General features: G+C 39.7%; 1 protein-coding gene across 1 annotated transcript; it reads right to left on the bottom strand.

Moving 5' to 3' along the window:
• Positions 1 to 7,395: 7,395 nt before the first annotated feature.
• LOC130471853 (uncharacterized) lies at positions 7,396 to 12,550 on the bottom strand. Its single transcript, XM_056842182.1, has 10 exons — positions 11,824 to 12,550; positions 11,117 to 11,382; positions 10,702 to 11,002; positions 10,431 to 10,616; positions 10,193 to 10,303; positions 10,021 to 10,105; positions 9,707 to 9,931; positions 7,629 to 7,757; positions 7,493 to 7,575; positions 7,396 to 7,417 (listed from the first exon to the last, which is right to left on the bottom strand). The coding sequence occupies exons 3-10, from the start codon at positions 10,716 to 10,718 to the stop codon at positions 7,396 to 7,398; spliced, it is 858 nt and encodes a 285-aa protein (XP_056698160.1). The 5' UTR covers positions 10,719 to 11,002; positions 11,117 to 11,382; positions 11,824 to 12,550.
• Between the last annotated feature and the right edge of the window lie 1,475 nt (positions 12,551 to 14,025).

The raw sequence follows: 14,025 nt of genomic DNA, 5'->3' as shown, positions 1-14,025 counted from the left end.
TGAACTTTCCAAATTTCAAATCTAGTTTCAAATTCATGATGGCGTAAGGCCGGAATATTCAAATTCAATGCCTCATGCTCTGTACAAAAGTGCTTCTTTCCCATTTCAAACATCGAATCAAATTCAAACTTAAAGCTCATCTTCAAGCTACAAAAAATCCTTGTCTTCCATTGCTCTCAAATAAAAAATTCAAAACATTTCCAATGGGTTGAAAATCCCTTGAAATAGTACAAGTTCAATTGTCCAACGGGTTGAAAACCCCATAAATAATACAAAATCCAATGGGTTGAAATTCCCCTAAAATATTCCAAGATCCAACGGGTTGAAATCCCCCTAAAATACTTCGAAATTCAACGGGTTAAAACTCCCCAGAAATAATACAAGTTCAAAATGCTATTCAATGGGTTGAAATTCCCCTAAAATATTCCAAAATACAATGGGTTGAAATTCCCCTAAAATATTGACGGGTTGAAATTCCCTTGAAACAATACAAAATCAATTCCCTTTCAATCGGGTTGAAACTCCCTTGAAATAATACAATATCCAATCTCCTAAAATATTTCCAATGGGTTGAAAATCCCTTGAAGCAATACAAGTCCATTTTTCAAATTCCAATGGGTTGAAATTCCCCTAAAATAGTCCAAGTTCCAATAGGTCAAAATCCCCTTTTCGATATTTCAAGTCCTAGTACAAGGAGTTAACTTCCACAAAAGAATGAAGTCTCCTCTCAAATATTTCCAACGGGTCGCAAACCCCGAACACCAATACAAAATCAAAAATCCCGAATCTTCGGAGTGGCACTTAGAGTCAAGTCTAGGTCTCATTCATTGCATGCATATCATATCATGTGTCGGGAAGTTCAAGTTCTAAATCATGTCATGTGTCCTAACTAGGAGTCCAAAGATGCAGTGGGTTCGCCGAAGAGGAGAAAGGTTGAAGGGAACTCCATAAGCCCTAGCCTCACTCATAGTCGGCATCGAACGAGCAGCCAGTTCACCTTCTACAAATTAAACTTCTAGTCCCTTTCAAGAATCTGTTCAAATGGCCACTGTCGTTCAAATCACTCAACTCATGGCTGATGTAGCCAACCTCAATGCCAACCTGAAGAGCGTAAGCAACCGCTTGGGTGTTGTGGAACAAGCCGCACCCACGGATGACCTAACCAAGAAGATCGAAAGCCTGGTTAACAAGGTTACCAATCAAGAGAACTATTTCGATACCTCAATGGAGGAAAACCTTAAGGGGAAGGCAAACCTGCCAGACAAATTCTCTACCAATGACATTCCAAAATTCAAGTCGACTGACAATCCTAAGTATCATCTCAAGAACTTCAGAGCTACAATGGCCATTAAGGGGGTCGAAGTCGAGCTATACCCCGTGGTATTCCCTATGTCTCTAGAACCAGTCTGCCAGAAGTGGTATTACTCACTCAAAGAGCATCAAACCAGTACATGGGAAGCAGTTGTTCGAGCATTCATGGAGCAGTATCAGCCCAATATTCAACTTCCAACTACTCTGCGAGAATTGGAGGTTCTCAGGCAAGGACCCCAAGAAGGTTTCACTAACTACCTCAACCGGTGGAGAGAAATGGCGTCCCAAATGGTGACTCGACCCTCCGAGAGAGAATTGGTCAAGATCTTTATTGCTGGACTTCTTCCAAAATACAACACTCACATGAAGTACCTAGGTTTGGAAAGCTTCAAGAGAACATATGACATTGGGGTTGATATATAAGATGGCCTGATGAAAACACCAATAGCCCCGGTTCCACAAGCTGGAAAGTGGAAAGGTACGAAAGCTGAAGCAATTCACAAGGTCCACGAGGTCAACGCCCTAGAAGCTCCTCAAGGTCCGAAGCCGAACAATTTTAAGAATAGCACCAATCAGCGCAACTTTCAAGGGAGACCACAAAGGGTCTTTACTATCCTCGGATTGTCTTACAGTGAAGCATTTGATCGACTGGTCGAAAAGCAAGTCATTACCCCAATCGGTCCTACACCCGATCCTCCAATCGACAAGAGATCCAAGAGCTGGGATCCTGCAGCACATTGCAAATACCATAAGGGGAAGGTCCATGACATTGAAGACTGCTACAAGCTTAAGCATTTGATCAAGAACATGGTCGACAACAAGACTTTACCCCTACCTCCAGGAGCCAAACAAACCCCCTCGGTGCAAGCCATCTCCGATGTTTGTGAAGACGAAGGAGAGGATTTTCCATGCAACCTAATCTCCATAATATACAAGCCAGGTTATGAGGCAATGGTTCCAAGTTTCTGCCATCTCATTCCAAATGCTCAAAACTGGGTGATCCCCGAACATAGGGTAACCACCGACATTCAAGACAACATTTGTCCCCTTGCCACCCTGAAGGCTTTGGGCTTCTCCGATTATGACCTCATGCTAACTACCCAGCAGACCATCAAGTTCCAGGGCATTACATACAAGATCCTGGGGGTCCTCGAGCTAGTCTTCTCTTTTGAGACTTATTACAACAGTGCTGAATTTCTGGTCGACGTATCTGGCAACTTTGATCTACTATTTGGAGAACCATGGTTCGAAGAGTTACTGGACGACCCTGCTTGTCTCACACTCAAGGGTTCCAACTTTCATGACACTTCCATCAAGCAGAAACCGGCCTTGCACCAAGAAAAAGATGAATGCATCCAAGGGTACTATCACAGGTTGAGAATCTCTGCTCGTACAATCAAGATTGAGCTGCCTGAGGGAAAAATGGTGAGAATGTTCCTCTTAGGGTTCAATACCTCATGCAAAGGCTGCTTCGCTGCATTTCCCTACAACACGTGGAACCAGGTCTGGAATCAAGTCCTGCAGATCTGTGGATGTAGCTCCGCCTATGATGATAATGATGATGGCGTGGACGTTTGGGAGTACCCCGAGAACTATCTATATGATTAGTGTCTTTTGTTCAAGTCCAGAGGTTGTCTTTCAATTTTCGAGTCTAGTGATGAGTCTAAGAGTCTAGGGCTAGAGTCTTGCATAAATCAAGAGCCTCTAAAGGTCGGCCTTCAAGTTAAAGCTGTCGATGTAATGATTGCCAATTTCAATAATACTTCAATTTCCTCCTACTCTTCAAGTCCAAATTCAAAACACTCTTCTAATCCAAACAACTTTGCTTCACAAGAAACTGACCTTGAAATACTAAAAGCTTTTGAAAATCATGAAAACAGGACACCCATAATTGAGGAAACAGAAAAAGTTAACCTTTCTAACAACAGTGATTCAAAACTAGTTTAGATTGGCTTAACTCTATCTCAAGCAGAGCGGGATGATCTTATCAAGGTACTTTCAGATTACATAGACGTCTTCGCATGGTCCTATCATGATATGCCAGGGGTTGATCCAAGCATCGGTCAGCATACAATTCCCCTTATCCCAGGTTCAAAACCCATCAAGCAGAAACTCCGTCGCACGAAACCAGACGTTTCCCTCAAAATTCAAGAAGAGGTCTCTAAGCAGCTAGAGGTCAGGTTTATTCGAGAAGCCAAGTATCCGGAATAGATTGCAAATGTCGTCCCAGTTCCAAAGAAAGACGGAAAAGCACGAATGTGTGTGGACTACAGAGATCTTAACAGGGCCAGCCCTAAAGACGGTTTTCCATTGCCTCACATCGGCATCTTGGTCGACAACACCGCAAATCCTACCTTATTCTCTTTTATGGACGGGTATGCAGGCTACAATCAGATTCCCATGGCAAAGGAGGACATGGAGAAGACAACCTTCATCACTCAGTGGGGTACATATTGCTATACAATTATGCCGTTAGGATTAAAGAACGCAGGGGAAACCTATCAAAGAACAGCCACAGCTATCATGAGCGATATGATTCATAGGGAAATTGAAGTATATGTCGACGACATGATCGTCAAGTCCATAGAGCGACATGAGCATACCTCAGTACACTAGAAGTTCTTCGACAGGCTCAGGCAATACAATATGAGGCTCAATCCTAAACAATGTGCATTCGGGGTAACGTCAGGCAAGTTACTCGGATATGTCATCAGCTCTCGGGGAATCGAGGCTGATCCTTCGAAAATCAAGGCCATTCAAGAGATGAAGCCGCCAACAAATGAAAAAGAGATTCGGGGGTTTCTCGGCAAGCTGCAATACATCACTAGGTTCATTTCAAAGCTCACTATGATCTGCGAACCGGTATTTCAAAAGCTCCGCAAAAGCGAGCCCAAAGTCTGGGACGAGGATTGCCAGCATGCATTCAATATTATCAAAGACTACCTTTCCAACCCGCCAGTGCTAAAGCCAGCCATGCCAGGGATTCCCCTCAGGCTTTACCTTACAATAAGAGAATCAGCAGTCTGGGACATGCTCGCCCAAGAAATTGGAGACAAAGAAAACGTTGTATACTACATCAGCAAAAGTTCATCGAGTACGAGACCAGATAGACTCAGCTCGAGGAACTCAGCATCGCCTTGGTTTGGGTCACAAAGAAATTACGGCATACATGCTCTCCCATACAGTGTATGTAATCAGCAAAGCAGATTCTCTCAAGTAATTGTTCGAAAAAACCGGCTCTCTACGGACGATTGTACAGATGGTTGTTCATGCTAGCAGAATTCGATCTCAAATACACCCCGCAAAATTCTATCAACGGTTCAACAGTCTCGGACTTCCTAGCCGACTGTCCCGTCGAGGCAGAAGAGGAGAATTATGACTTACCCGACAAGCAAATCTTAATGACAAGCGATGAGAGTTGGTCGATGCATTTTGACGGTGCTTCAAATCAGAACGGATGTGGAGTTGGAGTAATTCTAGTATCCCCGGACGGCACCCACATTCCTATATCAGCAAAACTGCAATTCAACCGCAAACAATGCGGCAGAATATGAAGCATGCATTATGGGCCTCGAAGCCGCCTTAGCATTAGGTGTCCAGAAGCTTCGAGTATACGGGGATTCCTCCCTAATTATCAATCAAATTTCCGGCAAATGGAAAGTGAGGAGCGAAAGCTTGGCCCTATACCAGTCCTATCTTGAGAAGCTGTCTGAGCAAGTAGAAGAGCTTCGCTATACATACCTCCCGAGAGAGGAAAATCAATTCGCTGACGCACTAGCAAAGCTGGCCTCAATTATCAACATTCCAAATGGCAAGGCTGAAATGCCACTTACAATTAAAACGCGTCAAGAAGCAGCATATGTCCATGCTATTGAAGACCACGAGCCTGACAGAGAGGAGCCTTGGTTTACAGACATTCAAAGGTATTTGCAAAACTCCGAATATCCCCCGCACTTTTCAAGCAAGAGTCAAAGGGCTTTACGATTACAATCAGCCCATTTCGTCATAGAAGGCGGCGTTCTATACAAGAGGTCCCCTAGCGGCCCCAATCTCCGATGTGTTGACAAGCAGGAAGCTCAAAGAGTCATGGACACCGTACATGCCGGAGTCTGTGGTAACCACATGAATGGGAAAATGTTGGCTGTCAAAGTCATCGGGGCTCGATATTACTGGACTACCCTCGAACGGGATTGTTACTTCTTTGTCAAGAAATGTCCTACCTGCCAAAAGTGTGCAAATCTAAAGCACATTCCCCCATTCTTGCTATATTCTCAGTCATCACCATGGCCATTCTCAGCTTGGGGTATCGACGTCATTGGCAAAATCACTCCAACACGCAGCGGGGGTCATGAGTTCATACTGGTCGCCATCGACTATTTCACTAAGTGGGTCGAGGCTAGATCATTCAAAATGTTGGGTTCCAAGCAAGTGGCCCAGTTCATACAAGAAAACATCATATGTAGATACGGAGTTCCTCACGAGTTCATTAGTGACCAGGGAACCCACTTTCAAGGAGAGTGTGAAGATCTATTCACCGAGTACAAAATCCAACATCATCGTTCTTCGCCATATCGCCCGCAAACTAATGAGGCAGTCGAAGCAGCCAACAAGAATGTCAAGACCATCATCATGAAAATGACAACCAATTACAAAGACTGGCCCCAGAAGCTGCATTTCGCATTGTGGGGATATCGAACTTCAATCCGCACTTCAACTGGTGCAACCCCATTCTCATTGGTCTATGGAATGGAGGCAGTACAACCTATCGAGCTAGAGATACCTTCTCTAAGGATAGTCCTCGAAAGCAAAATCCCAGAAGTTGCATGGGTACAAGCAAAATATGATGAGTTAATCATGCTCGATGAGCGTCAACTTCAAGTTGTTCACCATGTACAAGTCTATCAGCGCCGAGTGGCCAGACATTTCAACAAAAGGAAGGCGAGCTTGTCCTGAAAGCCCTTCGCAAGAGCGTCATGGACCCAAGGGGAAAATTCAAACCCAACTGGGCAGGACCATACATTGTCAAGAAAATCCTCTCCGGGGGAGCAGTCGAATTAACAGATGTCGATGGAACAGAATTCCGATCCCTTACAAGCCTCGATCAACTCAAGAAGTTCTTTGTCTAAGTTCTATGTTCAAATTCAAAATCCAATTCAAAAGTCTTGTAAGGTTAGAACTACGGCAGGCCTGATTCCTTAACGGGACACGTAGGAAACCTCATTACGAGGCCCGGCCACTTTAATACAAAAAAATTCAAAATTTCCTCAATTAAGGGGATCCTAAAAAATCAAACTCAAAATTCAAAATTCCGTTGTTGTGGTCTTTATTCCAAATGTGCCAATTCAAAGCAAAGCATGTTCAAGTGGAATTTAACACAATAACTCTTTATTTGGCTCTAAGGCCTTCAAAGCTAATTTAAATACAAGGTCGGGATCAAGTGAAGCAAAGTTCAAAAGCCTTTTCAGTTCCTAAACACACACTACTACAAAAAAGGGCATAGAGTACTGTTGAAATACACTTTATAGGACGCCTTAGAGGCGTTCTCCAACTCAACGCGCTATAAAGTTTATAAAACGGGTAAAAGAAGCGTTTTATATACCTAGTTATAAAGTATAGTAATAAGAGATAAGCGTCCTCTATTCCCTTCTTAAAATCAGGAAATGAAGAAGGAATATAGAACGGTTAACGTACATAACCGTCTCCTATACTCTATAATGAAGCGCGCCTTCCGTACATAACCGTCCTCTATTCTTCCTATTAAATATTGAGATACAGAGCATCTTTCGTACATAGGAGTACTTACTTCATGTTTAATATTAAGATATAAAGTTGTTTCCTTACACAACCGTTCTATTTTCTACCCCTTTTTTTTATATTATTTAGAAACAGCCCACGCAATTTTTATTAATATTATTTAAAAAGAGGATATTACGATTCTAGTATGTAAACCAAATCTGAAACGATAAAATAAAAATGATATCGACACGATCTTTCCAAAAACCATTCCATTCAATAACAAAATAATATTGTTCATTCAATAACAAAATCCTATTATTCATTGATAAAATAGAATTAAAAATCACTTTAAAAAAAATATCCAATATCACTGTAAAAAAAAGAAAAAAAAAAGAAAAAAAAAACCCAACAACAACCGCAGGAACTCAACAACAACATCACGAACTGAACAGCAACAGACAACAACCGCAAGAACTCAACAGCAACAGCAACGTCTGCAGCAGGAACAGACTGCAGCAACAACAGCGTCTGCAGCAGGAACAACAACAACCATCTCCTTGATGAGCTAGCTTAAGTCACACTAGATCATCATCATCATCATCTTCATATTCATCGTTATTTGGTTGGGGATATTCAGTAACATATGAGTTCCACCTCTCCCTTAGCTTGTCAATCGTAGTTTGAGAATACGTGAGAGTTTTGGCAAAATACTACAAGACAACTATTTATATGGTCAGTATTTATTACAGTATAACTCTTGCAAATACATTAGATAAAACTTAATCCACTCCATCAGTCCAATGAAACTGATTAAGAAAGTCTCATCATTATCATTATCATTATCATTACCCCATTGCCTCAAAGAGGCTCCCGCAAAAAGCGGGGTAAGGGGTGGTCGGACGTACACAACCTTACCCCTGCAACTGCAGAGAGGTTGTTTTCAATTGAAGCGGGGTAATTGGAGTTTCCTGAGTTTGTGATCACAAAAAACTCTAATAGAAGTACTCTTCTTCTACCAGTTCACAAACTGACATGGAGCAAAAACTGTGGTCTATCGAATGCACAAAAACCAACCTGGAGCAAAAAAGTGTGGTCCTTGAGCCAAAAAAATGGTTGTAAAAGGATATTTAGGTATCCCTTTATGACTTCTTATCTTTAAAGAATATGCTAGTAATTTCCATCTACACCTTCCCACTTAGTTTAACCCATGCCGGCCATTGACATCTAAATTATTCAAGAAACCACAAAATTTAAACTAGATATTTACTGTATGCAACAGAAGCTTACCCTGGGGTTTTTATGTGTATCTACAATATAAAGTAGACATCACCGCAGGGGAGAAGTTCGCTGCTAGAGACCCCATATGAAAAATATATATATTTCCTTAAACTCTTAATGCAAGCAACACCAGAAATTGTGATTACACCTCCCAGTCCCACAAATCTGTCTTAATGTGGTCGAACAAAATTATAAACATTGGAAAATAACACCTTTTGATTTCATAATCCAAAATGAAAATCTGGCCCTATGTTTTTTTTTTTTTTGTTACAAAACTGGGTACTTTTAGTTCACTGCTAACCAAGGCAGGAGGTAAGCAAAACATGAGCTGAGCTTTGAGTGCGTGAAACATTCCCCCGTATGAACAATCTTGGTCAGCATCAAGTTTGATAGTGTCAAGTCCAAATGTGATATAAGAGAGCTATAATAGCCCTCTTTGATCGTATCTTATCCATCAATGGCATATGAACTATGTGCAAGCTCTTGAGTCTATTGCTACTTAAGTAGCTGTTGGCTTTTTTCACTTTGATGGAACTTGGGAGAAGAGGATGGACTGAAGGAGATTTACAGGAGAATCACTAGTACAAGAACCCTGAATACTAAATCATGGAATAGAGTTTCTAATATCACAATATACCAGTGTTCTACTATTCTGTATCACAGTGAGCTTACCTGTCATAGTCATGCTGTGCTTACGATTCAAGTTCCACTTTGCCCACGGCTTTTGCTGAAGGAATGGTGTGCTACAAGTCTATCATGATATTTATGATGTCAACAAGAAATCATAGCTTTCTTACTTCACTCTTACTGATCGTAATATAGACTAGGAAATTTGGTTGCAAATTACATTTCAGAACTGGAAGACATATTGCTAGTCATACAAACCTCATCATGTTTCTATGATTAAGTTTATGTTCTCCATGGAAAAATATAGTTACAACTTTGCCATATTTGGTTTTTTTAAAACGCTTCAATTGTATTTTAGGAACAAACTTGTAGGAAAGTAATGAAAACAACTAATCAAATGACAGCAGCAAAGACCACTAGTGACAGTAGCCAAACTACCTTGTGGACAAATGCAACTACACCAGACGATTAACTTATGAAATCCGAATTACTAATTACCAAATGAACCATCTAGAGATCTTCAGTTCCTCAATTTCGGAAAATTCCCACCTTAATATTGACTATTGCTAATTCACTAATGCTTTTATCACATGATCAACTAATTTTAATGGAACTAATTTGATTTCACATAAGCTGAAAAGAATGGCCCCTAAATTTGCTATTTCAGAAAAGATGTCAGACATTAAAAGCCAAGCACATTGTCCACATCCAAACAACAGTGCTTTATTCTAGAATAAAACAAAATCCAGCAAACAATCCAAAGACCCCATAAATACTTCAAATACTGCAAATGTAGTAGAAATAGGAAGAGAGTTTCGATGCAATTGATTCTAGAATAAAAATTAAGCATGAGTTTCAATGCATCAGAAGCAAGCAATACCTTTTCAGGAATGAACATTTGCCTCAAAGCTATTGTTTTAATCATGTAGCGACCAACATAATATCCACTTTCCTTGGAGCATGGAGGTTGCCGAGGGCACTATTACACAAGAAAGTTTACATCATAATTAAGCACCTAAGAATACAACGTATTAACAAACTAGTATTGTTACGAAATTGTAATTATACCTCAATTTTTTGCCACGTAATGAAAGGGTTCTTCTTTATTTTTGGGATATCCTTTCGGTATTCCGCGCTAAATTTGATGATTTCCCTAAGTAATTGTTAATAGTTTAGTTATGTAATTTCAATATACTACAATAGGAAAAATATATGACAAAATAAGTAATTTAGTACATACCTGTTGATTATTGTTTGAGCAAATTCGGGAGGTTCATTTTGTGCTCCAAGTGGATCTAACCACTGAACCAATGCAATCCATGGACAAATAACAACCAACATCCAATCCCGACTACACACACAAAAACAAAAACAAATATCACTTTGTCCGGGGATGTATGGTCAGGTACTGTGATTATAGATACTATTGTTTCTGTTGTAGAGTACTGATTAAAATATTAGCTGAAGAAATCACTTACTCTTCTATATAGGGCAAGAAGAATAGTTGATATTTATTTTTTCCATCATTGCACGCAAATACCCTATATAAATAGTCACATCGATCATCTTCTTTTTCCACACGTCTTAGCGGGGATAGATAGGTGCAGTCACAAAATCCATATAGCCTAGAGATGCCATCTTTGAGAACCATCTCACTCAGATGCCTTGCATGTCAAAAAACAATTAAATCATTTTTTAGAAACCAATATATACATTTACTTCGAATCAGAAAGCGTACAACACACTTACATCATTAAAATCAACATGTGAGATGATCTTATCTCTCCTTGAAATCACCAATCAAGGATGTCTTCATAATCAAGGCTAACACATTGCTCATTTAGGAACACTTTAGCTAGGATCGTGAAGGTTTTCGTTTTCCGCTCTTTTTCATTCCAATAGCTACATCCTTGAAAACTTTAACCAAATTAGAAGTCAACTTTAACCTATCAGTTGGAGTGATCGTATACTTTCGAGTGCATGATGACTGTGATGATGGCGAGCTTGGAGATGGCGCGGAGAATTCCTTTGTTATTTGTTTATCAGCAGCCTTGTTATACATTAACACGAAAAAAAAAGATAAATAAAAGGTATGTAAAAACTACAGGCTGAATGAAATAAATAAGTACTGTGATATGTAACGAATAAAATTTCAATAACGTACCTTCTTTAACGGAAAAACCAAATGAGCAGGCCATATTAAAAATCTACCAGAGCTTTGAAAACAAATTTTATTTCCCCGTCAGGACGTGGCAATTTCGCACTTGAGTTGATATCTTCTTTAATACAAACTCGATAATGACCGCTAGGCATGGGTTTGAAATGATTCTTGACCACTTCTCCTTCCCTACCAACATACACTTCTCCGACGGCAACTATATGGACACCTTTGTCATTCTCAACCGCCAAGGAATATAAACTGCTAACACCCTAATCATAAAGAACATATAAGTAAAACATGTTATTTGTATTTGCATTTAGAGGTTTACTCTGCTACGGAGTCACATCTACTCTCTGATCAGATCAGTTCTGACCTGTTCTGTTCAGATCAGTTATGTCTTTAGGATTTCTGTTAATCACTTGATATGTTAGTTGATTTGCATCAGTTCTGATCAGTTCTAATCAGTTCTGATCAGTTCTGATCAGTTATGTTCTGATCAATTTTGATCAGGTCAGTTCTCTTATCAGTTCAGTTCTGACCAGTTGATCTGTTCAAATCATTTATTTCTTTAGGATTTCAGTTTCTACCTGTTTATTTTGCGGGTATGGATAATTGTGAGCAACAGCAACTTTATAGATTAACGGGTTTTAAAGCTTGTAGATTAACCTGGCATGATAACTAGATCAATTTAACTAACAAAATAATGTTACCTGGGGAAATGGTTGATCATTGACTTGCTCGGTAGAAAGTACAAACTCAGTTTCAGGCACGTATTCTTTCTCTAGATCGGGCCAAGCAACATGGTACACCACAGTTTAGACTTCTGGAACTTGAACTTTATTCTGTTTTGAGGCAAGCTGAAAGTTGGCACCTTGCAGTCTTTGGTCACTTGTACTCCCCTAACATACCACCCAATCCGGCCTTGACTGCCACCAAAACCACCCTCTTAGACACCCTCTAAACGACGACTAACTTGATTGCTGTCAGGCACATTCTCATGCTCAGGCCAAGCACCATCTTCTTGTTGTTGCACTGTATTCTGTTTTAAGGATAGTTGGAAACAGGCACCTTGAAGTGCTTGGCCATTCGTACCATGAAAGTGGGCAGACTTGGCACCCCCGAACCCTAACCCTTGGATACCACCACCATCACCAAATTGTTTCAATTGGTCTTGGTTGAGCTGACCAATAGACATTAAGTAATTTAACAACAAATCCTGAGTGTTTTTCATAAAAATTAATTTTGATTTGACACCATTGAGTTCGGAACGCAATTTACTAGATGGTGTGGGTTTGTTGTAACCAAAGTATTGCTTATTGGTAACACCTGATCCGACACCTCTAACACAACCTCCATGTTCAGGAGTCTTAAGTGCTCTTGCTAGGATATCATTTCGGCCAATGGCATTAATTTCTCCTTGGATTTGTTGAGCCTCTAATACTTCCTGACATTAAAAATGAGCAACCAGATCAAGTTAGCATAATAGTGACAGCAAAATGTTTAATTTGATTTATATATAAATATATTCTCACAATTGCTTTAGCTATTTCCAAATCGACGGGATTTTCAAAGGTTATCACACCATTTTCTTCTCTAGAGTAGGCTCTTACCCAAACCAGATGTCGAGGCACATCAGCGACTTGGATTCCTTGTTTCTGAAGCTCGTCAGCCTAAGAATACAAAATAATAATCATAATCATAAGAATCATATGTATAATTAAGTTTTCAGTGTTAGACTATATGTGATCGTTCTGAACTTACAATCTCTGCTTCATAATACAAGTACCCTTTTCGACCTCCACGATATCTTGAAGTATTCATTTTTGCCCTTTCTGAATTCAAGTCACTTAGTTCCTATACATATGATGTACATAACAGTTAGTGCACAAAATTCATTTGAATGTTCAGTAACTATGCATTGACATGGATTATTGAAAGTACCTTGAACTTAGGATCAGTATATGTTGCAATGAAGTTGTCCCAATCAGTTTGCGTTATCCATCCATACAACGAAGGTGGAGTCCTTATTATCACATTTTCATTCTCTCCCTTGGAGTCGTACATGAAGACTTTCCTTAATCTAGCCTTGAAACATCTCCACCAAATTGAAGCTCGCCCTAATACGTAACTTCTACGTTCTTCGGGCACTATGAATCCCTTCTTCAAATTCAAGAGAAAGTTATCCTGAATATACTTATTGTTGAGAATCATGCTTGCGAATACAGAGAAAAGGTAAACTTCTTCTTTCACTTTAACTCCAACACCAATCACAATGCTCATAGACTAAATCATAATGTCTGATGCTTTACCAGTTTACTAGCTGCACAGCAAGATAGTAACTAATTAAGGTAGCGGAAAGCATTTCTGCAAAATGGATGCTTTCACTAATTGATTATTATTTATTAGTGGGAGTGGATGGGCATTAAGAAAATGGTAAACTATTTCGTAAGTATCACCTAGTGAGTCATAAGCAGATAAGGAAGTTTGTTCATAAAATCGAATTTTATGTACACTGAAGAGATGCATCCATTTATGGTAGGATGTGAATATGTTGATAATTGTACTTCCCTACTGGTATATCTGATCATTCTTTCCAGTTTGACCTATATCTGCGTGGATTAGATGGCCTTTCGAGAGAGTTATTATCTGCGTGGAATTGGATTAGTCTCAAGTCTCCTACTTCATCCTCATATCTGAGAACAATAAAATTTTGAGATCTTCTCAGTAGGCTGTACTCCATATGCATGCTTGTGTGGGATTATTATCTGAGAGAACATTTTCCTACTGCTAACACTATAACAGTTATCCACATGAGTAATATTGTTTCCGTAGAGTGATAATTGAGTAGTACATGAAATGACTGTAGCTTTTCTGGAGATCATATCCTTTTTATTTGTTGTCTGCTTAAAATG

Source organism: Spinacia oleracea, chromosome 4 (genome assembly GCF_020520425.1).
Source record: "Spinacia oleracea cultivar Varoflay chromosome 4, BTI_SOV_V1, whole genome shotgun sequence".
NCBI classification, from domain to species: Eukaryota; Viridiplantae; Streptophyta; class Magnoliopsida; order Caryophyllales; family Amaranthaceae; genus Spinacia; species Spinacia oleracea.
Note: the sequence above shows the minus strand (reverse complement) of the source record. Positions and strands in the feature narration are given on the sequence as shown.